Source organism: Symphalangus syndactylus, chromosome X (genome assembly GCF_028878055.3).
Source record: "Symphalangus syndactylus isolate Jambi chromosome X, NHGRI_mSymSyn1-v2.1_pri, whole genome shotgun sequence".
In the NCBI taxonomy this organism is placed as follows: domain Eukaryota; kingdom Metazoa; phylum Chordata; class Mammalia; order Primates; family Hylobatidae; genus Symphalangus; species Symphalangus syndactylus.
In genome coordinates this window covers 25,185,860-25,211,637 of record NC_072447.2, presented here as the reverse complement: position 1 = coordinate 25,211,637, position 25,778 = coordinate 25,185,860, and the positions used below count along the sequence as shown (strand labels likewise).

General features: G+C 42.6%; 1 protein-coding gene across 1 annotated transcript; it reads right to left on the bottom strand.

Moving 5' to 3' along the window:
• Window positions 1–14,144: 14,144 nt before the first annotated feature.
• Window positions 14,145–25,754, bottom strand: HCCS (holocytochrome c synthase). Its single transcript, XM_055266926.2, has 7 exons — window positions 25,511–25,754; window positions 24,980–25,121; window positions 22,189–22,340; window positions 19,790–19,938; window positions 18,584–18,703; window positions 16,219–16,305; window positions 14,145–15,600 (listed from the first exon to the last, which is right to left on the bottom strand). Exons 2-7 carry the CDS (start codon window positions 25,077–25,079, stop codon window positions 15,402–15,404), a joined length of 807 nt encoding a protein of 268 aa, XP_055122901.1. The 5' UTR covers window positions 25,080–25,121; window positions 25,511–25,754; the 3' UTR covers window positions 14,145–15,401.
• Between the last annotated feature and the right edge of the window lie 24 nt (window positions 25,755–25,778).

The following is a 25,778-nucleotide window of genomic DNA, read 5'->3' as shown; positions in this document are numbered from 1 at the left end:
GCTTTGTTTCCTGGCTTTAAATCTCTTGAATGAATTTGCATCACATTTCAGACATATTCTTCACTATCCACAGATCCAAGTGTAATAAATCATGGCAATTCTATGCATATACATATATAGCAAAAAAGCTGGTTTAAAAATATCAGATGGCTTTGGGACATCAACTCAGTGACACCAAAGCATTTAGAAATGTATAATAATTTGTTGCAAGTAAAGGCTGATTTCCTCGACTGTTGAAGAGGTGGTTTTCTATAGGACTGAAACTCAGGTTTCCTGAGTTTCCTGAACTGTGTTGGGCAGCTGTTTCCCAACGCAATTCCTGTTAAGTTACACCTGCTCTGTGGGCCTTAGATGCCTAATTTGCTTCAGGGCCGAAATAATAAAAGCTAGAAGTGGCATGTGATATTTCTTATTTGGGGAATGGTTTGAGATAGCTTCAGGCTCTGCCATGAGGTCCAGCACTTCCATCACTGGCCGGGACTCAGGGAGGATTTGCCTGCAGACCTCTGGTTCTTCCTGACTGCCCACACTCAGCCAAAAGTTGTCAACAAGATCCAGAGGAAATGCTGCTTGGTTGTGGATCGCAGATGGCTTTTCTGTGCCACCTACTCTCATCCTACTCCTGCTGATGCTACTTCCCTGGCTTTGAATTTGACCATGATCTGATCAGTTCTTCCCCTCCTTCCTAGATTGGATGGCCTGATAAATGGGACTCTCTTTCTACCACGTTCTTGCTAGAGTAGTCCTATTTTTTAAACAAACATCCAGGTCAAATGGCCCTGAAGTTGATGCCTATGTCAGAAAAGGTCACGAAAAGTATGTCCATCTGTTAATAGATCTAAAATAAGCAGTCCAGAAAGCAGGACTCACAATATCTTTTACATATATCGCAATATTCGCTCTCCCTCTCTTTGTACATTTAAGCTTAGGGGCCGTATCTTTAGCTTAGTGAGTTACAGCTTGTTTTTTTTTTCTTTTTTGAGATGGAGTCTTGCTCTGTCACCCAGGCTGGAGTGTAGTGCTATGATCTGTGCTCACTGCAACTTCTGCCTCCTGGGCTTAAGCAATTCTCCTGCCTTAGCCTCCTGAGTAGCTGGGATTACAGGCGCACAACACCATGCCCGGCTAATTTTTGTATTTTTAGTAGAAATAGGGTTTCCCCATGTTGGCCAGGCTGGTCTCGAACTCCTGACCTGAGGTGATCCACCCGCCTCGGCCTCCCAAAGTGTTGGGATTACAGGCGTGAGCCATCGTGCCCGGCCTTGTTTCTTAAATGCCTTTATCATATTGAAAATAAGCAGTTTAAAAAAATCATACATGAAACCCAAAGACCTGAGGGAAATTATCCTTTCTAATACCTTATAAATGGTATAATACCTGACAAGAAAAAAATAAAAAACTCTTTCAAGCTGGCCAAAACCCCTTTAAAAGGCTGTTCAAGTCACTCATTCCCCATGAACAGAGAGCTTCGACAAGCATGAAAAAGCTTCAGTGTGTCACATATGTTTCTCCATCTATGAATACTCTGACATTGACACTGAAACAGTATGAACCATTGTTTTTGTGTCTCTGGCAAAGGGGCCAGAATGGGGATGGCAGAAATGGCCAAATACGAATTTGTCTTGATCCATCTAAGTAGCTATTACCATATGTTTGTTGTGGGTTTTTATAGAAAAAAAAAAACCCTCTTATACCAATGGAATTTGTGCAAATTGAGGAAATTTCTAAATAAACCCAGCTTGCTTCTTTTCTTATGCACATTTTAATACACATCTGCTTGGCAGAGAAACAGCATTGGGATTAAATATAAAGGGACGTCAGAATAAAGTCCAGGCCTGTGGGGTATGTCGGCCTGATAAGCAAACTGCAGGAGGTAGATTATACTGAACTGAGAAGAAAGGAAATTACTGAAGAAGAGTTACACAAAGGTTAAAATAGGACATCTCAACTGAGAATTTTAAAACAGAACTAAATCAGTAGCAAATGTTCTTCAAGGGAAAAAAAATACAAACCAAGGAAAAATTTCGACAAAGGTTAGAATTCTTCTTCGGCACAGTCAAGGTGACAGACAGATGGTGTCATGGAGGTGGCAAACGGCAGACTGTGGTTTCTGGGGTACCCACCTGACCTGGTGTGACCCTCAATTCACCAAGGTACATCCAGTGTCAGCTCCAACTGGAGGCCCCAAGAGGTCACCAAAGGACCAGAAGCATCTCTAAGTTCAATTCAACCAGTATCTTTTCAGCTTAGGGTGACCAACTCATCCCAGTTTCCCCAGGAATGTTCCGAGTTTAGGAAAAAACAAAAAAGTCCCATATCTTGGACACAGGCCATTCTATGACTCGGCAGGGTGGGGAAAGGTGGCATGGGGGATCCAGGACACTTGACCTTGGCATCTCTCAAGTAGGGTAGCCAAATAAGATACAGGACACCCAGTTCAATTTGAATGTCAGATAAACAACTGATCATGTATTAGTATCAGTATTCCCATGCAATACCTGAGACATAATTATGCTCAAAAAATTATTCTTTATCACACATATTGCATGGGACATACATTAAAAAGGGATTTGTTGTTTATCTGACATTCAAGTTGAACCTAGCACCTATTTGCTAAATCTGGCAACCCTAATCTCCAACCTTAATACCCCACCCATTCCCCAATGACCTGCTTGACATTCTCGCTGAATGTCCCTGGATGCCTCAACCATCCTGAAGGACCAGTAAGCCATGTTCTCACCAGCCACCACTCCCATCTTTATGCAGATCACCGCTTCCTGCTCCCCACCGGAAGCCCGGCCTGTGATCCCCCTCTTGTTGCCCTACTGTGCATGTGTTTACTGTTTGCACCCCACTCAGAGTGGGCCCTTCCATCTCTGGCCTCCCATCCCTCCTCCATACTGCCACAGTTTATAGTTCTGAAGCACACATTGTGTCAGAGGCCCATCACTGCTGAAAAACCATTGATGCCCTCCTGCTCCCAGATATACAGGACAAAGTCCATACCCCACCATAACATCAACATACTCCGCGATCTGGTCTCATCTACCTCTGCCTCTTATCTCTCCCAAGCATGGCACCCCATACTCTGGCCATGTACAGAAAACCTCATTCCCATGTGCAGAGCACATTTTTGCATTTTTGTTCCAAGGGTATCAAATGCCCTTCCCTGCTTTTCCTATACAATTGGAAGCTATTTTCCTTGCAAAATCAGCTCAAACCTTCCCTTCCTACAAACATGATTCTACAGAGCTTATTCTGGCCCTTTGCTACGTGGCAGTGTGAGCAAGCATTGCTGTGCATTACAGTTACTGTCTTATTCTTTTATATGGAGGTTGTTTCCTCTCTGTCCCTGAGGGTGGGGACCATGTATTTCTTTTCTGCACCCTCAGAACTGGGGTACCTGACACACAGTTGGCATTTGATAAAATTTTGCTGAATGTATGCGTGTAAATACGACCAAGCAGCTTACCATGGAGTAGAGGAAAAATACATGTCTGTCAACTTGTATTCATCCAATATTGGTAGATTCATCCAATAATCCACGTGGAAAATGCAGAGATAGTGATATATTTTCCAAATAAAAATAGATTTTTGAAGGAAGGAGGAGACAGTCTGAGGAGAAGCTGATGGCAAGCACAGAGACATGGTCTCTCAACCAGCCCCCCCTTGCAGAGACGTACCACCTCAGCTCTGTGCTGTATGGGACAGAGAAAGTGGGTGGCTTTCCATTCTTAAGATGAAAATTTGAATGGTAAATGATGTAAGTAAATGTATAGTTCTATGCTCCCTGGTAAGCATGCAATAGATACTTAGTGATCAAAAACACAAGGATGTTTCAAGATATGGGCCTCAGCATCCAGAAGAACAAGGTTTGATTGCTGTCTTTCCCATTTATCAGCTGGGTAACCTCAAGAAAGTTGCTTTAATCTGCAGACTCTCCATTTTATCAGAATAGTTGGAGCATAAAAACATCAAACTCCCAGGATTCTTCTGAGGATTATATGAAACAATACCTAGAGCAGCACTAGCCACGTAACAAATATTCAACAAATGGCAGTGTAATTGGTATCCTATGTGAGACCATTTTAGAAACAAAAATTGGGAAGCTTGCTGTGAAATGCAGTAGTAGTAACTAACATTTACTAACAACTTCTGCTCTAGTCTCAGTGTTTTGTGCACTTTCACTCATTTAACCCCCTCATCTTCCAGAGGGCACAATTGGCTCAAAGTGACATTAAATGAGTTGCCCAAAGCCATACATCTAGAAGGTGCAGAACCAGGATTTGGTCACAGGCCATCCAACTGTGCCACCTGCTGTTTGTACAATGCAGAGTCTATGAACAAAGTTCTGTGGTTATTTATTGGAGCCGCTGGGTATCTCTTATAAAGAAGAGGGCTCAGCTGGACCATCCCCTGGGGAGGGCTCCTGCCTCCGGGATGATCCACAGCTTCAGGGGAACATTGAAGGGCTCTGGGTTCCCTGCCCATTTCCTACTGAAGTAAGGGAAATTAAAGCTGAAATTTAAAAAGGTCTAAAGAGGGTTTTTTTTGGAAAAGTTTTAGATAGCGAAACCACAGGGAAAAATGGGTGTGATTTAGTCACTGAACTCTCCTGGTTGAATTATACTTAAGAATATTCAATTTACATATTTATTAATTTGACACCTTGCACTTAATTAGTTTAGCATTATCTTTAGATTTTCCTTTGGCTCATACAGCTATAATAGCCATGCAATGACTTTATTAGGTCAATTGGTTGGTTGATGGATTCATCCAATAACTTATCTAGTCAATATTTACCAGCGGCCTACTGGCTTCCAAGCCCATTAGAAAGACAGATAAGACAAGTTCAAATCTGCCTTCAAAGATAGCTAATAAAATGGTCACTCTTGTAAACTGTACTGCGAGAAGGGCAGCAGATGCTGTCAAGTCCCACAAATCCAGCAAATGTGCCAGTGGCTGGTGTCTGGTAGGCAAACCTTAAATCGTTGCATAAATTTATCAATAGATAAATCAATCAATCAATCCATCCATCCATCCATCCATCCATCCATCCATCCATCCATCCGTCTGTCTGTCCCAGGGTGAAAAGTCAGAGAAATGACCACAGCACAAAATGCTGCTTGGATTTTGAAGTTAAACCCCAAACAGGAAAGACAGTCTCTGGAAGTGAAGCAAACACCTTAGAAAGAACTTGGCAGAAATCAGGGATTGTGTGGTCACAATTAGGGCTGGTTTCCTTTGCAGTCACAGAGGACCCCATGCTTGGAGGAGCCCAGCACTTATTTGAATGCTCTGTCAGTGCCATCTTGGAATTTTCATACTTTAGAACAAGCGGCCCCACATTTTCATTTTCCACTGGAACTTGCAAATGATGTAGGCATATCTGGTCACATTCTTTGCTAGATAAAGAGAAGGACCCAGTTTCAGAACAGGAAGCCCCTCATAGTACAGGTGAGCCACCTGAGGCCCAAGGAGGTTAAAGGGCCTTTTGCCTGAGGACATTTTACGAAGTTCCTAACTCCTCCACAGAGCTCTTTTCCATTGGAACATAATTCCAAAATGTAAAATAAGGTAAAATTGTACCTTGCTCTATCCCAGGGAATATGAGCAATGTTTATGATATGCAAAACCCGTTCCACTTATTTCCTTCCATACTTTTCTTCCTGTGTTTCTATTTCTGCCATCATATTTTTTTGTATTCTTATTTCTGAGTCACTGTTTCTCTGGCATTATCTTTTAGTGTGTGCTTCTCTTACTGCTAGAGTCTGAATGTTGGTGTCCCCTCAAAATCCATATATTGAAACCTAACCCCGAAGGTGATGGTATTAGGACGTGGGAACTCTGGGAGGTGATGAGGTAATGAGAGTAGAGCCCTCATGAATGGGATTAATGCTCTTCAAAAGAGGCTCCAGCTCCTTCGCCCCTTCTGCCACGTGAGGACTCAGTGAGAAGGCAACATCTATGAAGCAGGAAGCCCTCACCAGGTACCAAATCTGTCAGTGCTTTGAACTTGGACTTCCAGGCTCCAGAAATGTGAGACACACATTTCTGTTGCTTATGAGCCTCCCAGTTTATGGTGTTTTGTTATAGCAGCCCTAACAGACTAAGCCATTTGTCTGTTAGTTCGAAGATCAAATATAATGTTGGACAATGAATGAAAAGGAGAACAGAACCTTCAAATGTCCAGTAGGGGAAGGCCAAAGCTGTTTCTTGTTTTTGCACAAAGGAGATGACTTCATTTCCTTAGAAGGTAAATGAATTAGAGAAGGGATTAGAAACAGGCTTTTTCCTGCAGGAAAGAAACATAGAAGGTCAGTGTTCAGTGTCTTCTTCTAGTCAAATCCCTTTACTTGGTCAGACACCAAGGGTCTGGGCCCAGGATCTGCTGGGGAAAGTCAATCATGAAAGGAACATTGGGACAGATGAGCCACTTGGCTCTTTTTCATTCCTGATGCTTTGCAGGGGATCAGACAATTGTCTTGCCCTCCCCCTCTTCTCTCACCAAGAGACTTCCATCAGAGGCATACATGAGCTGCTTATGCAGTCTGGGGAAGGGCCAGGAGCACATTGAGCTTCGCAAAAGGGTGAAGCTTTCTGGGTTCACCCTTTTGCCAATACGGGGGCCAAACCACACTTGTTTGCAATGTCATGGCCCAGCAAAGTGTGCAAGTGAGCACAAGTGGAGCAATTCAGCAGTGACAGGTACCAGATAAATGAGCTGACCTGACCCTGGATGAATTTCTTCGCAGTCATTCTGAAAATGTGAGTGTTAAGGGTGGAATTGTATTCCCCCCGAAGATGTGGAAGTCCTAGCCCCCAGTATTTGTGAATGTGATCTTATTTGGAAATTGAGTCTTTGCAGATGATCAAGTTAAGATGAGGTCATTAGGGTGGGCCCTAATCCAATATGGCTGGCGTCCTAAAAATCAAGGGGATGTTAGGGCACAGAGACAGACACAGACACACACACACACACACATACACACAGACACACACACACACGTGGAAAACACCATATGAAGATTGGAGTTATGCTGCCCCATGCGAAAGAAATCCCAGAAGCTGGGAGAGAGGCCTGGAACAGATCCTTCCCTAGAGCCTTCAGAGGGAGCATGGCCCTGCTGACACCTTGATCTTGGACTTCTGTCCTCAAGAAGTGTGAGAGAATAAACTTCGGTTGCTTATGCTACTACATTTATGGCACTTTGTTATGGCAGCCACGGCAAACTAATGTGTTGACCAAAGGTCAAGTAGCAGGAATCAGCCAGAGCACCTCTCTTGCTCCAGTGAGTGCTACCAAGAAAGCATCTTTTGAGACCACAATTCTCACAGAAGCAGCGCACACTAAGAGGGACCTTCTGTTACCCAGTCTGGGAGGCTGTTGTCTTCATCCCATTGTCTTCCTACCCCCACTATCACCACCTACAGAAGTAGTGTGAAGAAATGAACTTTCAGAGGAAAGCTTTTCATTATTAAAGCAAAACAAAGGTGTAATCAGGCAACATTCAGAAGTGAGGGGAGCAGGAGGACTTAAAGAAGAAATGGAAAATAAGCAAAATTGGGGAAGCGGCATTTACATTTAAGATTTGCTTTTGCATCTTCTGCATGGGAACTTCGACCCACGGCTATGTGACTATGAGGCAACTGTAAATGCATCACAAAGATGGCAGTGGGTGGAAGCTCAAAGGATTCAAAAGATGCCAGAGGAAAGTGAAGCTCAAATTGGGCCCCCTGGCCCAGCAGCATCAGCATCTCCTGGGAGCTCGTTAGAAACAGGAATTCTCAGCCGCCCCAGGCCTACAGGATCAGGAATTCTGGGTGGGGGCCCAGCCATCTGCGTTTTAACAAGCCCTCTAGGGGATTCTGATACATAGTACACAAAAGCTTGAAAAGCATCTTGCTAGGGAAATGACAAAAGGGAGAGAGGTGGAAGGGGAAAGGCAGCAAGATCCAAAATGCTGTTCTAAGGCAATGCTTGGCCTGAACAATGTCAAATCATACTTTAAAAAAAAATCCAGCTGAAACTAGAAATCATAAAATGATCACATGTTACATTTTACCTGAAAGCTATAAATGTACATCATTTACTAATCTTTCAACATGGAGCCAAGGCCTTTTGCATCTCTGGGTGTGGTGGGTCAGCAGTGCCACTTCATCCTTCTTACTGATGCAGGGTGGATGTGGTTCATCCACCGTGCATCATCTATTCTTCCAGTTCCAGGTTTTTGTTTTTTTTTTTTTTAACAGCAAATTTAAGAAATGACTACAAAGCAGTGAGTGAAGAATTATTCTGATTTTTATGATATTTTCTAAACCCCTTCCAGTTTCATGGCAACATTTTTTGGGATTCTCCTTTAAACCCTTCCTTATCATTCATTAGTCTTTATATACTTGGCTTATGCATTTACATTGCATTGTCTGTTATTTTGGTTAATTGAAATAATTACGTTACTGGCTCACGCTAAGCTGACTGCTCAACTAGGAGGAGCAGAGTGGGGACCTGCTAGCTGTAGGGATCAACAAGCACGTTTTTATTTCTTTTTCATTTTTAAAAACAGCTATAATTACAAACCACACAATTCACTCATTTAAAGTATACAGTTCAATGGTTTCTAGTATGGTCACAGAGTTGTGCAACCATCAATTTTAGAGCATTTTTTAATCACCCCCAAAAGAAACTCCCACGTCCATTAGCAGTCACTCCCCATTCCTCCTCCACCAGCCCCGACAACCACGAATCTGCTTTCTGCCCCTATAAATTTGCCTATTCTGAGAGTTTCAAATAAATGGAATCATATGAAAGGTGGCCTTTTGCTTCTGGCCTCTTTGAGCACAATGTTTTTAGGGTTCATCATATTGTAGCATTTATCAGTACTTCATTTATTTTTATGGGTGAATAATATTCCATTGCATGGATATACCAAAATGTATTTATCCATTTACTAATTGGTGAATGTTTGAATTGTTTCCAAGCCAGCACATTTTATAGAGGAAAAGGAAAATACTGGTTAACTTGGAATTAGCTTAAGTGTAGGTCTTTTAAGAGTATGTATACTGATGTAGTTTATATAAAAACTAGTTTGAAATAGGGTTTCAAACCACATTGTTTTCCCTTAACTTAAAGATTCTCAACCTGAAAGATGACATAATTCAGTCCACCCTAATATGAGGCCACATAAACATTTTGTTATGAGAGGAGCCTTTAAGATAATTTCAGGAAATTGAGACTTACAGACCTAACGTGGCTTGTCTCAAATCTCCCAGCTTAACACAGGGAATCAGTGCAGAAACAAAGCTCTCAAATCTTGTTTTACGCCATAATGTTAGCCACCACCTCCAGATTTAAAACCCTGGCCTAAGAAAAGGGCTCAGGCTGGGCTTGGTGGCCTCAGCCTATAATCTCAGCACTTTGGGAAGCTGAGGCAGGCAGATCACTTGAGTTCAGGAGTTCAAGACCAGCCTGGGCAACATGGTGAAATGCTGTCTCTACAAAAAATATAAAAATTAGCTGGGCGTGGTGGCATGTGCCTGTGGTCCCAGCTACTAAGTAGGCTGAGATGGGAAGATCACTTGAACCTGGGAGATGGAGGCTGCAGTGAGTCAAGATCCCACCACTGCACTCCAGACTGGGCACTGCAGTGAGGCTCTGTCTCAGAAAAAAAAATTTTTTAAAGGTTCAAATGAAGGAAAAAGACCTTAATGAAATGATGTCTAAGAATGGGATTTTAAATCAGCAGTGAAGGAATCCTCTTGTGGTCACTACATGTCCTCCTGATGATTTGTCTGAGCTAATCTAAGCATGAAGCACGCACAGGAACATAAAATGGGAGGGGTGGTAGGACACAGGCCCAGTGCTGAATTGGCCCGATTAGACTGAAGAGAAACCTTATTTCCCATGGTTGTGGTAGATGACCGGGTCCCACCCCACCTCATATCTACTGACCATAAATAAGGATCTCAAAGCAACTAGGAAGCATTGACGCTGATGAAAGGAACCAGCCCTACATGGATGAAGTTAAAATTGAACATGGAAGGAAAGGGAGTCCAGAGAAGCAGGATCAACGAAGTGTACACCCAACCTCTGCGCTTCTAGCTGTGAGTTCAAGCAGGGATTCAGTTACTAGAAGCCAAAAGCATCCTGATAATATTCTATAGCAAACCATTGAAGGGGCATGGGAATTAGTCACATTGTTATCCCAAATGTAGAAGGAATAGCAAAGTGTTTAAATGATGATTCTGCACAGAGCTCCAAAATAGTGACTTCCAAAATAGTAACTTTTCATTGTTCTTTAGGACTTCACTCGACTACGATTGTGAAGACTTGTCTCACAATTCCTCTGTTACACCACTCAAGATGTATTATTTCTGTGCCCCTATTACATATGACCTTGGGTGTGTAAAAGCATCAATAAAAAGCTAATTATAAATACAAGATAGCACCCATATGCACATGCCTCATTCCCTAAACCAGTCTTAGGAACTATAATGTTTGCTCCAGCATCTGGTATGATTCCACAAAAACATTAGAATACTTGCCATGTGATGTATAAACCTCAGGTTGAATCATTTGCAGAAAGTGTTGTCAGCTTTTTCTTCCAAACTAGAGAGTGCACAAGCATGAAATAGACACTTTACCACTTACACCAAAGGCATGAAATTTTACTGAAGGTAGTGACAATCTCTACTGCAGCAGTAAATGTTTTTCTTTTTAAAGTTCAGGGGCACATGTGCACACTTGTTACATAGGTAAACTTGTGTCATGGGGGTTTGTTGTACAGATTCTTTTGTCACCCAGGTATGAAGCCTAGTACCCATTAGCTGTTTTTCCTAAGCCTCTCCCTCCTCCCATCCTCCACCCTCCAATAGGCCCCAGTGTGTGCTGTTCCCCTCTGTGTTCTTATCATTTAGCTCCCACTTATAAATGAAAACATGTGACATTATTTGTCATGAATGGAGCAAGGCATAATTCATATGCTTCATTTTGATATACTGTATGCCCCCCAAATTATATAATTTTTTAAATGTTACCTTAAGTTACAAGGAATATACATGGCTTTTGAAATAATTTTTGATACCTTTTTCTTTGCAGTAAACATAACCTTGTAATATGTTTTGAATCTGGATATGTAATATATTTTCACAGAGGGGGATAACCTTGTGATCCAAAGGACATTACAATGAGCTATATTTTAGATTAAGAAGCACAAGAATCGCAGCACTTTCGGAGGCCGAGGTAGGCGGATCACTTGAAGTCAGAAGTTCAAGACCAGCCTGACCAACATGGTGAAACCCCATCTCTACTAAAAATACAAAAAAAATTAACCGAGTGTGGTGGTAGGCACCTGTAATCCCAGCTTCTCAGGAGGCTGAGGCACGAGAATCGCTTGAACCCAGGAGGGTTGCATTGAGCCGAGATCATGCCAGTGCACTCCAGCTTGGGTCTCTGTCTTAATATTTATTTTTGTCAAGTGGGACTTGCATATCAAGTACCTAATTTGTTACCCTGATATTTTTTGAAAGATCAAAGGCTGTAACCTGTTCTTTTTCCATTTGATGATTTTAAATAACATGAGCTTTCTTAGAGCAAGCACCCAAACACCTGGTAATCCTTAAAATTGATCAAAATGGGGATTAAAGCCTGCTGTTACCCCTCTAAACTGATTCTCCTGGCGGCGGAGGGGGGAGGGGAATAAGGCCAGAGGATGAGAGACGTAGATTATATCTCAGCACTTTGATTTCTCTCCTTGCCATTGTTGATCATGAGGTGATAGCTAATATTTGCTGAACATTTCCACCCACAGGCTCTGTTCTTAGTGCTTTTAGGCATCACCTCAAAGTACCTGCAAAACAACTCTAATAAGTTGGTTCTATTACTCTCATTTCATAGCCGAGAAAGCTGAGGCCCAGAGACATTAAGATCACACAGCAAGTAAAGGGCAGGGCAAGGACTCTGCCTCCAGGACACACATTTGTAATCATCACACACACAGCCTCAAGCCTGGTGACACAAATGACAGGTCATACAATTCTGACAGTCACTGCAAAGGTGAGACAGGAAATGTGCCTTGCTTCACTTTCCCTAAGAAGCAATCTCTGAGAGAAGATAAACCATAATGATGACTCAGTAAAGAAACTGATAACTATCTCTAAATATCCAAAAATACTTATGTCAATTCTCACGCTGTGTATTACCACAATGTGTTCCTTAAATTGGAGTTCTAGCATTTACCACCATTTCATCTATAGACTGTCCATAAGATTGTGAGTTCCCTGCAAGTAGGGGAATTAGTCTGTTCCCATGCTGCCAATAAGGACATGCCCAAGACTGGGTAATTTATAAAGGAAAGAAGCTTAATGGACTCACAGTTCCACATGGCTGGAGAGGCCTCACAATCATGGCGGAAGGTGAAGGAAGAGCAAAGGGATGTCTTACGTGGCAGCAGGCAAAAAGAACTTGTGCGGGGAACTCCCATTTAAAGAACCATCAGATCTCCTGAGACTTATTCACTACCAGGAGAACAGTATAGGGGAAACTGCCCCCATGATTCAATTATCTCCACCTTGCCCTGCCCTTGACACGTGGGGATTATTACAATTCAAGGTGAGATTTGGGTGGGGCCACAGCCAAACCATATCAGGGTTATACCTTTTGCAATTCTGTATTCCTTATATGATGCACAAAGGGGACATAAACATTTTGTTAGCCAGTGAACTCACAGGAATACTAAATGTTAATATGCAATCCATTTGTAGCCCCAGCTTGTCTGCCAATACTTAGCCTGATGTTCAGTAATTTGTTCTGATTCTGAATAGTGCTATTTCCACAGACACAAGACTTAGTTTAAAACTCCAGAGAATATCCTAAATGAGTTTCAAGCTGTACGCAAAAACTCCTATCAGTATTGACCCCTGGACCCAGTCAAGCGTAATCTAGACACAAAGCAGCTGTGACAATCTAGGAAGCCATGGTTTTTTCTAGTAGTAGTAAAGCAATGTATAAAACTGTTGATCTTGTCATCAAGTTTGCTTGAGTTTAAAGCTTGTTTACTGTAGTCCTATAAAACAGGTGAATCCTGCCTTTGGCATACTTTTTGTTTCCAGTTACAGTGTTTTGTCTTTCATAAGAATGTCTTATCCCACACATATTCGATAGCACTTAAGACCCCCTCCAAAAATGCCAACAGTAATTATTTTCCTCTACAGTTTAAAAATATGTGATTAGGGCCGGGTGCGGTGGCTCACGCCTGTAATCCCAGCACTTTGGGAGGTCAAGGCGGGTGGATCACGAGGTCAGGCGTTCAAGACCAGCCTGACCGACACGGTGAAGCCCTGTCTCTACTAAAAATACAAAAATTTAGCCAGGCGTGGTGGCATGCACCTGTAATCCCAGCTACTCGGGAGGCTGAGGCAGGAGAATCGCTTGAACTCGGGAGGTGGAGGTTGCAGTGAGCTGAGATTGTGCCACTGAACTTCAGTCTGGGCGACAGAGCGAGACTCCCATCTCAAAAAAAAAAAAAGTGATTAGTAGATGAAAAAGTGGCTGCTTGGAGTAGGGAGACTATAGCATTGCTTTTTAATTATTATACTTTAAATTCTGGGGTACATATGCAGAACGTGCAGTTTTGTTACATAGGTATACATATGCCATGCTGGTTTGCTGCAGCCATCAACCCGTCATCTATATTAGGTATTTCTCCTAATGCTATCCCTCCCCTAGCCCCCTACCCCCCACCCCCAACAGGCCCCAGTGTGTGATGTTCCCTTCCCTGTGTCCATGTATTCTCATTGTTCAACCCCCACTTGTGAGAACATGTGGTGTTTGATTTTCTGTTCTTGTGTTAGTTTGCTGAGAATGATAGTTTCCAGCTTCATCTATGTCCCTGCAAAGGACATGAACTCATCCTTTTTATGGCTGCATAGTATTCTACAGTATATATGTGCCACATTTTCTTTATCCAGTCTATCAATGATGGGCATTTGGGTTGGTTCCAAGTCTTTGCTATTGTGAACGGTGCTGCAATAAACATATGTGTGCTGGATTATAAATCACTCTACGATAAAGCATGGGTTTTATAAAGATAATATGTCTGAAGAAACAATCGTTAAGTGTAAAATTACTCCAAAAAATTTTCAAAACCTGTGAACTAATCAGCTTTATTTTAAAATATACAAGTATTTTGAAATGTAGAGTTTAAGGCTGTTGTATTTCTTAAACTCCACACAAAACTGACAAATCCATATCAAATTAATCACCCACAGACTGCCAATTTCATCCACTAATTTAACACTACAGCATTCAGGATAAATTATTTAATAGCATGGACAGTTAAAAAAAAAACAGCAGTCATTTGTAACATGCTGCTATAAATAGAACAACCAGTTTATGGATTGCTGGTACAAAAAGTTTCAATGGCAAACTTAGAGCCTCCTTAAAACAAACAAAAAAAATCTAGACTGAGTTGAAGCGTTCTCCATCTGGGAAAAAAATGCTCATCTTGTGAATTTTAACATTCAGCCAAATATAAAATCGTGTTTTAGAGGGGGACCATCACTGATACTGGGACTTAAGCCAGCTTTCAAGGTTTGGATTAGGCCAACTGATGAGGGGAAGGGTGGAGGCTGCCAGCAAAGGAAGCAATGAGATTCGAAGTTGGAATAACATGTCAAACGCCAAGGATAATGAGGAGATCTGTTTGTTGGGAGCAGAGTTACGTATTAGAATAACAGGATTTAAAAGGGAACATTTTTTAAAAGGTATGTTCCAAAGGAAGGTATAGTTGAAAGTACTCTATCCAGTCCAAGGAATTCATATAAATCAGAATTTGGAGAGAATTTTGCTGACTACTTTTCCAGTGTATACCTTTGCATTTTGTTAAAGGTCACAATCATACCACAGGGGCTTTAGAAATAATGGTAACTTTTTTAAAAAAGGTATAATCACCTATTTATAATGAACAGTTTTAGTTAAAATATTTGGCCAGATGAAAGCTCTTGAGCATCACCATGGACTCTCAGGCTTTACATCTCTGGAGTATTCCTGAGAAAATAGTAAGGAAAAAAAGCAACTTTCATCACTTTTTAAAAGCTCATTTTCAGAGGTTGTTCAGGCTTTTCGAGATGAAATACACAGGCAATACTGCAGGTAAAGGAAAAACTGAGGGACTGCTTCCCACTTAAGCTAAGTAGGAAGAAAACAAAATGATCTGCTATAAACTGCAAGGTACAACGCAACTCAAAAGTGAACAGTGCATAGTATCCTTCGTTAAGTGAAGGAAAAAGTGTTATTACCCACTTGAAGTTCCCATTACATCATGAGTGCAATTCAATTTGGGGAAAATAGTTTAATGTATCTCTCAGAAAAAAATAGTTTATATTTTTCCATCTCAAACAGTGCTTTACGAGGTCCAACGCCACCAAGCGACTTTCATTCTGTCCCATACTGCCGAAAGTGAATCTAAGGCAGGACGGACGTCCAGGATGGTGAACTGGTAGTCCTTGTTGACTTCACCACCATCATAATAATCAATCACATATCTAACTTCTGTCCCGCAACGGTTTATGATCCAATCGTGCCTATCAAAAGGCAACTCATATCTGGAATAAAAACATGCCACTGAGTGTTAAAATGCTTGCAATACATTCAGTCCCAGTTTAAGCCATGAGAAAGCTCAAGAAGCACATGCAAACACCTGCTCCCAAACACCTAACTGGGGAAGTCAGACTCGAAGAATCACACAGTGAACAGCACTAAGGGAAGATGGCACTGAAGAACTGTGATAAGTCCGTATCAGATGACAGCTCATCTGTCTACAAAGGAATAAGGTCAATGGGGAAGAGACCTAAGCCAGGGAGGTCAGCTGAGATACTGCAGAAATGCAGGTGTGAGCAAAAAATCTCAAGTATGCTAGAAAAGAAAGGCAGGATGGCTAAGTGCATAAACCCAAAGACACAGATCACGGGAAGAGTAAGAGGGCAGATCCAAGAACATGGACAATAACTCCATTCAACCCTATGATAAATAGGAAGCAATCTACTACACCCTAATAAATCTGCCCATTAATGGGCAAACCTCAGGGAGAGAAAGAAATCTACAGTTGAATAAGGATTACGTTTTGCAAGATGGCACTGCAATTCTTAGACTGGTTCTGGTATGAAGAGAAAGTTGACCCTAACCTGAGGATGGTGAAACAACACTTCTGTGCTGACACTCACCCCATCCAGGAACGAATTCGTGCCCTTGGTGAATACTCTTTCGCTTTCCCTCCAAACCGGATCAATGATGGACCACAAGGACACTCTCTAGAATTCCCCAAATAAGAAAAGTCTGTTAAAATATTTTCTTTTCTTTGACAAAGATGATGTTCTAATTTTTTAGTAATATACATTTTTTTCCTGTATATGTTTCACATAACATTTACAGAGAAAGGTAAGTTCTAAAATAATTCAAACAAGTGCCTATTTGTTAAAAATGTTCCTCTTTCCTTCTGGACTGGGTGTGTTCCATTGCCTCCCCTTCCTTCTGGATATCTACACTGCACTTTGCAGGAGTCAGGAAATAGGGCCTTTCCATTTGGTGGAGGAGGAAAGGCACATTAAAAAAAAAAAACAGCCTCAAGTATTGTGCATCATGCTTCTTTTTGGCACAGAGCACCTGGGTTTTTTAGACAAACAAGAAAATCCTATACTCTTATTTCAAACCAATGAACAGCCTTTATGAAGAAAAGAAAATGATGGATTAATCCCTAGAAATGCATGGTAATTAATGTTGGACCAGCTCCTTAATAACTACACGTAAGATGAAGGGTGGCAGAGTCCTAGCTGGCAAACGCACTCCCTCTACCTGCAGACCCCTACTGAGGACTCTCTAGGTACCAGCCCTCTGTGGGCACCAGGGTATAACAGTGCCAACAAGACCCTCTGAGCCCTGTCCTCGTGGAGTTCACAGCCCACCTACAGGCTGGACAGACAGCTGTTACCGAGACAGAGGGAGTGGTGGCCAAGTCAGGAGGCCACCTATATTGTTAGCTGCTCCCATGGATAACAAGATAGGTGTCTAAGTAAGTGGGAGGGAGAAAAATTTCCAAAGTATAAAGGACTTCTATTTGAGGACTTATGAGTTACTTTTCTTCTCCTTTTAGGAACTACTCCTCTCCTTAACATCTCTTCTCAAGAGGGTCACAGGCAAAAAGGTAAACCCAATCTAGGCAAAACTTTCTTCTGGAGATCATAGCATGAGTTTTTAAATGGTCTACTTAATTTTGACAGAAAATAACTGGAGAAGGAATTGAAACTGACAAAATGAAATTCCCTCCTCTCTCTTCTCTTTGCTCCATAATCACACAAGTAATTAGCAGGTGGTCTTAATTAGAACACACTTTCAAAGTAGGTCACTGCAAACACTTGTGGCTCCTCTCAGGCCAGAGATTACTGAGGGCAGCATGGTTGCAGTTGTTCCCCTCTCATATACACTCACCCCAAGCCTGAGGCCCAGCCTATGACAGCCAGGGAGTGCAACCAATGAACTTCAGAGTGCAAATATTAAAAACAAACAAAACACCTTAAAAAATCATTAAGTGGACTTTAGCCAAGAAATTAATCACATTGTGCAATGAATTTAAAACCACTGTTTATGACATAATCTGGCTCAAACCAGCAGCATATGCAGTGCTCTAGATACACCCAGTCTAGGCACCACCCGAAACAGACTAAGTCAGACATCCTGCGGATGGGACCCAGCATGCTGGGTTTTAACAAACCTTCCCCATGATCCTGATGCATGCTGCAGTGTGAGAACCACTACTCAACAGACTGAAGTCCTATCTCCTTTAACACACACAGCTGCATTTACCTATTCTCCTTGAGAAAAGGGGCTCTGAGTTAAGACATCTCTTTGTGTTTGGTCCTAATGGGGATTCAATAAATGCTACTGAGGGAACAAAAATGTCTTTCCCACCTCCCTTGGGGCAGATGGCATTTTAGCATCTCCCTTCCCACATGCTCTGCTTTCGAAGGGCTGTGATGCTCCTTCTGCTGAGAGTCAGGGTCTCTGCCCCTTCTCCTTGAATCTGGGCAGGCTCCTGACACTTTGGGACTTCCCAGGCTAGGTCAGAAAAGGAGATAGAGATGCTTTTTGGAACTCTAGCTATTGGAACCTAGCCACCATATGACGAAGCCGAAACAGCCATATACAGAGGCCATGGGGAGGTGTTCTGGCCAAAAGCCAGTACCACTCACCAGAGGAGTAAACGAGCCGGCCGTCAGAAGACTCTAGCCCATGGCTCGGAAGCCATCCTGACCACTGAGTCTTCGCAGCTGAGGCCCCAGACATCAAGGAACAGAGACAAGCCATCCTTGCCCTGTCCTTGGCGTACTCCAGACCCACTGAATCCACAAGCCTAATAAAATGGTTGCTATTTTTCAACTAAGAAGGGTGGCCTGTCATGCAACAATTGTCATTGAGCCATGCCTGCTACATAAAATGTTTTATTAGAACAAATGATTTGAATGTTAAAACTCTAGAAAGCTGATACGAAATAAGAAAGATGCTTGAAAGATTTAAGATCTCAAACATACTTACGCAGCATGAAGGGCTTCCCACTTCAAAATCTCCTTCCAAGCCTGCTCGTTATTCTGATTGTGAATTCTAATGATATTATACATATCCTTCTGACTGATATCCTCATCCTTCCACTTCCACCTAGGAAAGAACATCTGGTAAAATTTGACAACTGTTCCTGATAATGCCATAAAATTAATCCACATATTTTCATAAGATGATTTATTCAACATTCCCCTTTGAGAAAGAACTAAGAATGCTCATTTTCTCTGAATTTAACAGATCTAAGGCTCATTTTCCAGATTTACCCATGATCATGGAGCAGCACTATAAATCCAAAAGCTACTATAGAAGCATTGAAAACAAATATAAAAGGTTCACCTTAGTCTCATTTTACTGAGTCACAGTAAACCAGACTTACAAAATCATCTATTTTTAAGGTGACATTTGTTCAGATAGTACCACTGATCAATGATCCCCTAACTTTTTCTAAACATTTTATCTAATAATGTTTTCAGTTTTTTAAAAAACCTATTACTAGCTGTGATGGTTAATTTTATGTGTCAACCTGCCTATGCCACAGGATGCCCAGACATTTGGTCAAACATTATGCTGGGTGTGTCTGTGAGGGTGTTTTTGAATGTGAGTAACATTCTGATTGGTAGGCTAAGTGAAGCAGACTGCCCTCCCCACTCCGTGTGGGTGGGTCACATCCGATCAGTTGCAGACCTGAATGACAAAAAGGCTGACCCTTCCATAAGTAAGGGGGAAGGCCTTCTGCATGAGTGCTTGAGCTGGGACATTGGGCTTTTCCTGCCTTTGGACTTAAACTGAAACATCAGTTCTTCTCGCATCTTGAGACTGCTGGCTTTCAGACCAGAAGTGTGCCACTGGCTCTCCTGGGTCTCCAGCTTGCTGACTGCAGATCTTGGGACTCCTCAGCTTTATATAATTGTGTAAGTCAATTCCCTACAATAAATATCTTCCTGCCTTCCTTGTCTCCTGCCCCCCCTGCACATATCCTATTGGTTCTGTTTCTCTTGAGAACCCTGATTTAATACACTGGCCTTGCACTTACATTCTGACAGGTGTGAAAAAAATCAGGTGATTATAAACTGATTAATACATAAAAATGTACTATATTGTTTTGAAGGTAAAAAATCGCTTTAGCATATAACTCTTGGATATTCTGACAAGCAAATTTTTATCTTAAATATGTTCACTCACCCTTTCTTTAACATTGCATTCCAGAACATCTGCTCGGAAGGGTAAACCCACTTTTTCTCTGAATCTGCTCTGGGAATGGATGACTCTTCTCTGACAGTAGACAATGCAAACGGCTGATCTGGAGCTGGTGTTTGATTGGGTGGTGGCATCTAAATAAAATAAACAGATTTGCTTCTATAGGATATAAAGTAAAAGGCAATATAATTAACTACTTCCTGGAAAGCAATACATCACACAAAAAGCACAGATTACTTATTAAATCAGTGACATCAAAATTTCAGACTTCTCAGATAATCTGACTGTTTGGAAGAGTCATATTACTGAAGTTGTGTTTCTTCATTGATTAAGTTCCCAAATATGGTTAAATTTTTGGCCTCTTTCTCCTTTGAACAAATTTAGAAGTAACGTCACCAAGGAATAAGAAGTAAAAACTAATGCCACGATCTTCAGGCATTTCTAAAAATTTTATGACAAGCTTTTCAAAAATGACTATTCATTCTCTGGGGAAAACTCTCATAGCATACATGTACAGCACTGCTTTTTAAAAAAATATTCTCAGATTTTTTAGGTTTCTGCTTATGCTTCATCCCTTAGGCAAAATATATTACAGATGAGTCTTTGCATCTCAATGCTGCGAGGTCAGAAGGTGGGAAGAATCCCTTCTCCCAGACATGTGGGTCACCAATACTATTATGCTAGCACTTAGCCTTAGCCAGGGTCTCTCATCCGTGGCACTATTGACATTTGGAGCTGGACAATTTTTAGTTATGGTGGTCTGTCTAAGCACTGCAGTATGTTTAGCAGGATATTTGCCTGAGGGGCAAACTCACCCAAGGTTGGGAATGACTGGCCCTGAACTTTCTGTGTTAGAAGTATAAAGGATTTCCTAGTAAACATTAATTAAAAGTCTCCATCACAACAAGGCCCTCAGAATACCGACAGCAAGAACGGCCATGTGTAGTAGGCACTGGAGAGTATTCTACCTGCATTATCACCACAGTGTGTTTAAGAGCACGGGTCTGAGGTGGATAAGGATTCAGTTTTGGCTCTGCCACTTCCTAGCTGGTGATGTGGGATGAATGACTCCTTCACTCTCAGTATCTTTAGCTCTGAAATGGGGACACTAAGAATACTGGCTGCACAGAGTTGTTATGAGGATTAAAGGGGAGAATGTAGGGTGCTTAGCTTAAACGCTAGAAAAGTGACCAAAAGAGGCTGGTCTGAGTACAGTAGTGTTTACGACTAATTGATCACAACCAGTTACAGATTTCTTTGTTCTTTCTCCTCTCCCACTGCTTCAGTTGGCTAGCCTTGAATAAAAAATTTTTAAAAAGTGACCACAAGAAAAGTTAGCTGTTATTCACATTCTCACTACATATCATGATCCCATGGAGTAAGTGTCTAGGTCTGTAAGATTCCAAAAGGCCCATGTTCTGAACCACTCACCTATTAGAGATCATCTAGGCCAGTGGTCTGCCAGGGGCTTCGGATAATGCTGCCTGTTGCTGCTTTCATGCTACAGAGAAAGCAGCAGCAGCAGAACTGGGTAGTGTGACAGAGACCCTATGGCCCACAGAATCAAACATATTTACTACCTAGCCCTTTATAGCAGTTTCCAATGACCTCTGGTGTAAATATTTGAAGGCCTATGTGCAAGATAATCTTGGTGCATTGTCCAAAACTTTATTTTCAAAAACAGGCAGTGGGCCATAGTTTGTTGATTCCTGAGGTGGACGCTGCTATTGTATCCCCCATGCCCTTTCTTTTCCAGGCTAAGTATTTCTAGTTTCTTTACATGCTGTCTGGTTCGCTAAAATTTCTATTCTTGATAATCCCATGGCCCTCTAAAGTATATGCCTGCGCCTCCCGTTAAAACATGATTCCAAACTTTAGACCACAATTTCTGATGTTGTTTATCACAAAATGTAGTGATGTCACATCAACCTTGCATTAAATTTGCTGGCAGTCACACGACAGTGAACCACCCTAGTGACTCGGGCAGGCTGGCACCCTATTGTACCTGAAGAAGTTCCCCAATCATGTAATGTGTCTACAAAGTTTCCCCAGACCAAAGATACCTTAACTAACTCTAGCTATGGTTCTTACAGAATTTCCCATCTACCACCTAGTAACTGTCCCAGAAGAAAATATTTATTTGGTATGGCTTACTCCCAGTACAACTATGCTGGCTCCTCATAATCACTCTGGTTTTTTTCCCAGGCACTCCCTGAAACTACACTTACTAACACATTCTAGATTTTCACTGTAGATGGAATATCTAACTTCTCTGTTTTCAAAGGACAGAAGAATTCATCCTAGCCATTTGCAACTTGTCTTGGGAGTCTGTACAAGCAACCCTGCAAAAAAAGCTCCAGAAAGAAAAGATGAGTGTGGATTACCAGATTTGAAGGATCTAGGTTCTCCTTATTCTCAGCCGCCGTGCCCCTAATGGGACACTCCACGTACTCATAGGCGCGTTCCTGGTGGGCAGGCACAGAGTATGTTTTCTTCTCACAGGTTGGGCCAGATGGCTCTGTACTCACTGGACAGCCTGAAATTATCAAGTATAAAAATGGTGTCACCATGAAGGCAGGACATCTAACTCTCTCAATTGGAGCACTAAAGAGCTGAATTTCTGACCAATGATTAACACCATAGGAAAAGCCAGGTTTCTTCTGTTTAAATCTACCAAGAACTGAACTAGCTAACATTCCAAAATCCTAAAGATGAGAAGGTTCTAAAATTTACATTTCCTTTGAAAGAAAAATGAGTACCCATTCTCTAATTGTGTCACACCCCCAGCAAAAATAAGCCAAAAAACCTTGGCAGTTGCAAGAGCATGTGTTATCTGTGCCATGGTTTGAGTAACCTGGCTGGATGAGCAGCTGGGGAGCTGTTAGAGGAACCTAAGTGGGGACCAGCCACATTTCACAGGATCTCCTTGACTTTCCATTCCCTAGTTCCAGAGAAGCCCAGACCCAATCAGGACACAGTTGCAATCCAGGCTTTCATTACTGATGTATTATCTCAGGTACAAGGAACGGGAAGAGAAAATGAACACAGGAGACATCACAGAGGCTACTGCAAAAAAATCTGAATGCCACTCTGCTTTGTCTCAAGACTGAAACAAGGCATAGGAAAACCACGTGGCCTAGGGCCTATTCCCATCAGTCAACAGCAAGTTTAACAGGAAAAGGCAGACAATAAAGAAAATATTCCGCAACCCATACAGGATCAAGATGCCCATTACGAAGGAAGGTCTGAGCCTAATGAGATGAGCAATAGCAAGGGCTATGCCCAAAGACCCAGGACGCTGATCCCAATTAGTGGGGGACTGGGAAACTTGTTCAGAGAATGAGCAGGCACTTGGAGAGCTGCGACACAGAAGACAGCTGCTCATGTAATGCAATCTTGGCCTCAGGCAGCAGCAGCAACTACAGCAATACACATGAAGAAGATGAGTTTGCTTTCACTTCCTTCCCTGCACCTGTCCTCCCAAGCCCTCATTTCCTGGTGCCCTGTGCCACTGCCCACTTTAGGGGTGATGGAAGACTTGCTATGCCTTTCCTCTCTACCACTGAAAGCACCAATCCTTTCCAAGTCATGGATCCCAGCTGGGTTTTACCAAGAAAATAACATTTCAACTTTTCACATCATATAACCAGTAGCCCCTTCGATCGCCTATAGACACCCACATTCTTTATTAATGTAAAAGTCTGGCAGCTCTCCAAGATATACAGCAAATGAAATAAAACCAAAGTAAGGGTTCTAGGATCTCCCTGAAGACACTCAGAACAGGAGCACACCTGCTTTGGCTGATCTGTCTCAATTCTTCCTGTACAAAGAAACCCCAGAAGAACAGTCTGTCCTTGTCCAAGGTCACAGAACTTTTGCTGGCTTTGCCACTTACTATGTGACTTGGAGCATCAGTTACTCCAAGTCTTAGTTTCCTTGACTATAAAATAGGAAGAAAACGGACCACATAGCTTATGAAGATGAGAATGTAAGCTCCATCAGGCAAAGCTCCATTTTGTATGATGTTATTCTCTCGTGCAGAAACAAACAAAACCAAGCAGTGCTTGGTACAGAATGGGCAGTGACCTCTCAGAATAGGCTGGCTGACTGAAGAAATGAATAACAGCGCAAGCATTAGTACTCAGTAAGCACACCATGTTGCTTCTGCCCTCCACGACTTACTGATTCAAGCCACACTTTAATATAAACAATCTAAAGTAGACATGAATGAATTAAAAACGAAAGACAGCTTTTCCATTTTCATTTTCTTATCTAAAGAATGGACAGCAAGCCCGTTAGGTGATGGCTTACGTTTATATATGAGAATACTGAAATGGCTATACGAGCAAAGGTTATTTATCAAGACAGCTAGATCTAGACTAAGGTTTCTCAACCTTGGCCCTCTTGATATTTGGGGCCAGCTGATTCTTTATTGGTGGGCTGTTCTGTACATTGTAGGATGTTTAGGAGCACTCCTGCCCTCTATTCACTTTCCTCTCAGTTGTGACAACCAAAAATGCCTCCAGGTATTGGCAAATGTCCCCTGTGGGAAGGAGGGATTGCCCCCTTCCAGTTAAGAACCACTGACGTAGGCACAAGTAAACTTTGGGAAGTTGGGGCTGGTTTAGAGTACTCACTACGTTCTCATGCAATCATCATGACAGGCCTGTGAAACATTATTATATCTTCATCTTACAGATGACAGACTGAGGCTAACAGAGTTAACTTGTTTAGAGTCACAAACCTCAATAAGACGCAAAATAAGGACCAGACCCAGGGTGCCTGACTCCCATGCCTACCAGCCTCAGCAGCATACTACACTGCCTCTTCCTTTACAGCCTTTCAAGATTTTTTTTAAGACACAGTCTCACTCTGTCACCCAGGCCGGAGTGCAGTGGCACAATCTTGGCTCACTGCAACCTCGGCCTCCCAGGCGATCTGCCCACCTCAACCTCCAAAGTCGCTGGTACTACGGGCACCCACCACCATGTCTGGCTAATGTTTGTATTTTTTTGTAGAGGCAGGTTTTTGCTATGTTGCCCAGACTGGTCTCGAACTCCTGAGCTCAAGCAGTCCACCCACCTCGGCCTCCCAAAGTGCTATCACAGGCGTGAACCACCACGCCCAGCCGTGAATTATCTTTTGTTTTTATTTTCTAGGCAAAGGGCCGATTACCTTTCATTTTCCCTTCATGCATCGGGCATCCTGAAGGTGGGGACGCTGAAGCATTTGAGGCCTGAACTGCAACAGCAGGAGCAGATGGAGACAAACCCATGGTTGGAAACAGTGTTGACTCCAAACAATTTTAAATTTCCACCTGCCAAAACAAAGAGACAGATTAATGTCTCTGGACTCAGACTATTCTCTCATTAGTCCTAATCTGGTCAACCCTTGTTCCTCCTCTTTGTCAGCCCATGGGCATCTACCAGGCAGGGTACTAACTTCGAGGGACAGCTTTAATATATTGCCCCCTTAAGAGAAATACTGTGAAACCTAGGCCAACCTCTGGGGGCACGTATCTAAGGCAGTGAGGATTTTGGGACTGAGGTGAGGCAGTCGCTGAGAAACCACGTCACAGCCAGGAGGTACAGGCCTGAGGGCCCGGGAAGGGTGCGGCGCATGAATAGGAATTCGAAGAAACGAAGGGACACCAGAGGTCGAGGAGCTGCCAAGTGTCTTCCCCACACCGTCCCGGCGCTTGCCCACCTGCTCCAGGCCGCGGTCCCCAGACCAAACCGGCAGCGGCCAGCCTGCCCTTCTGCACCTAAGCCCCCGCCCCGGGCTGTTCCGGGAGGCCGGTACCGCCTTCAGTCGCCAACCCGAACCCAGAGCAGCAGTGACTTCCCGCCGCCGCCGCCTTCCTCTCGCTCGGTCACCGCTGTCGCCGCGATCACCGCCGGCGTTCTCACGCACCCCTACTTCCTTTTTAGAAGGCGGGACTTCCGGGCACGCGGGAGGCGGGCTGAAGAGTAAT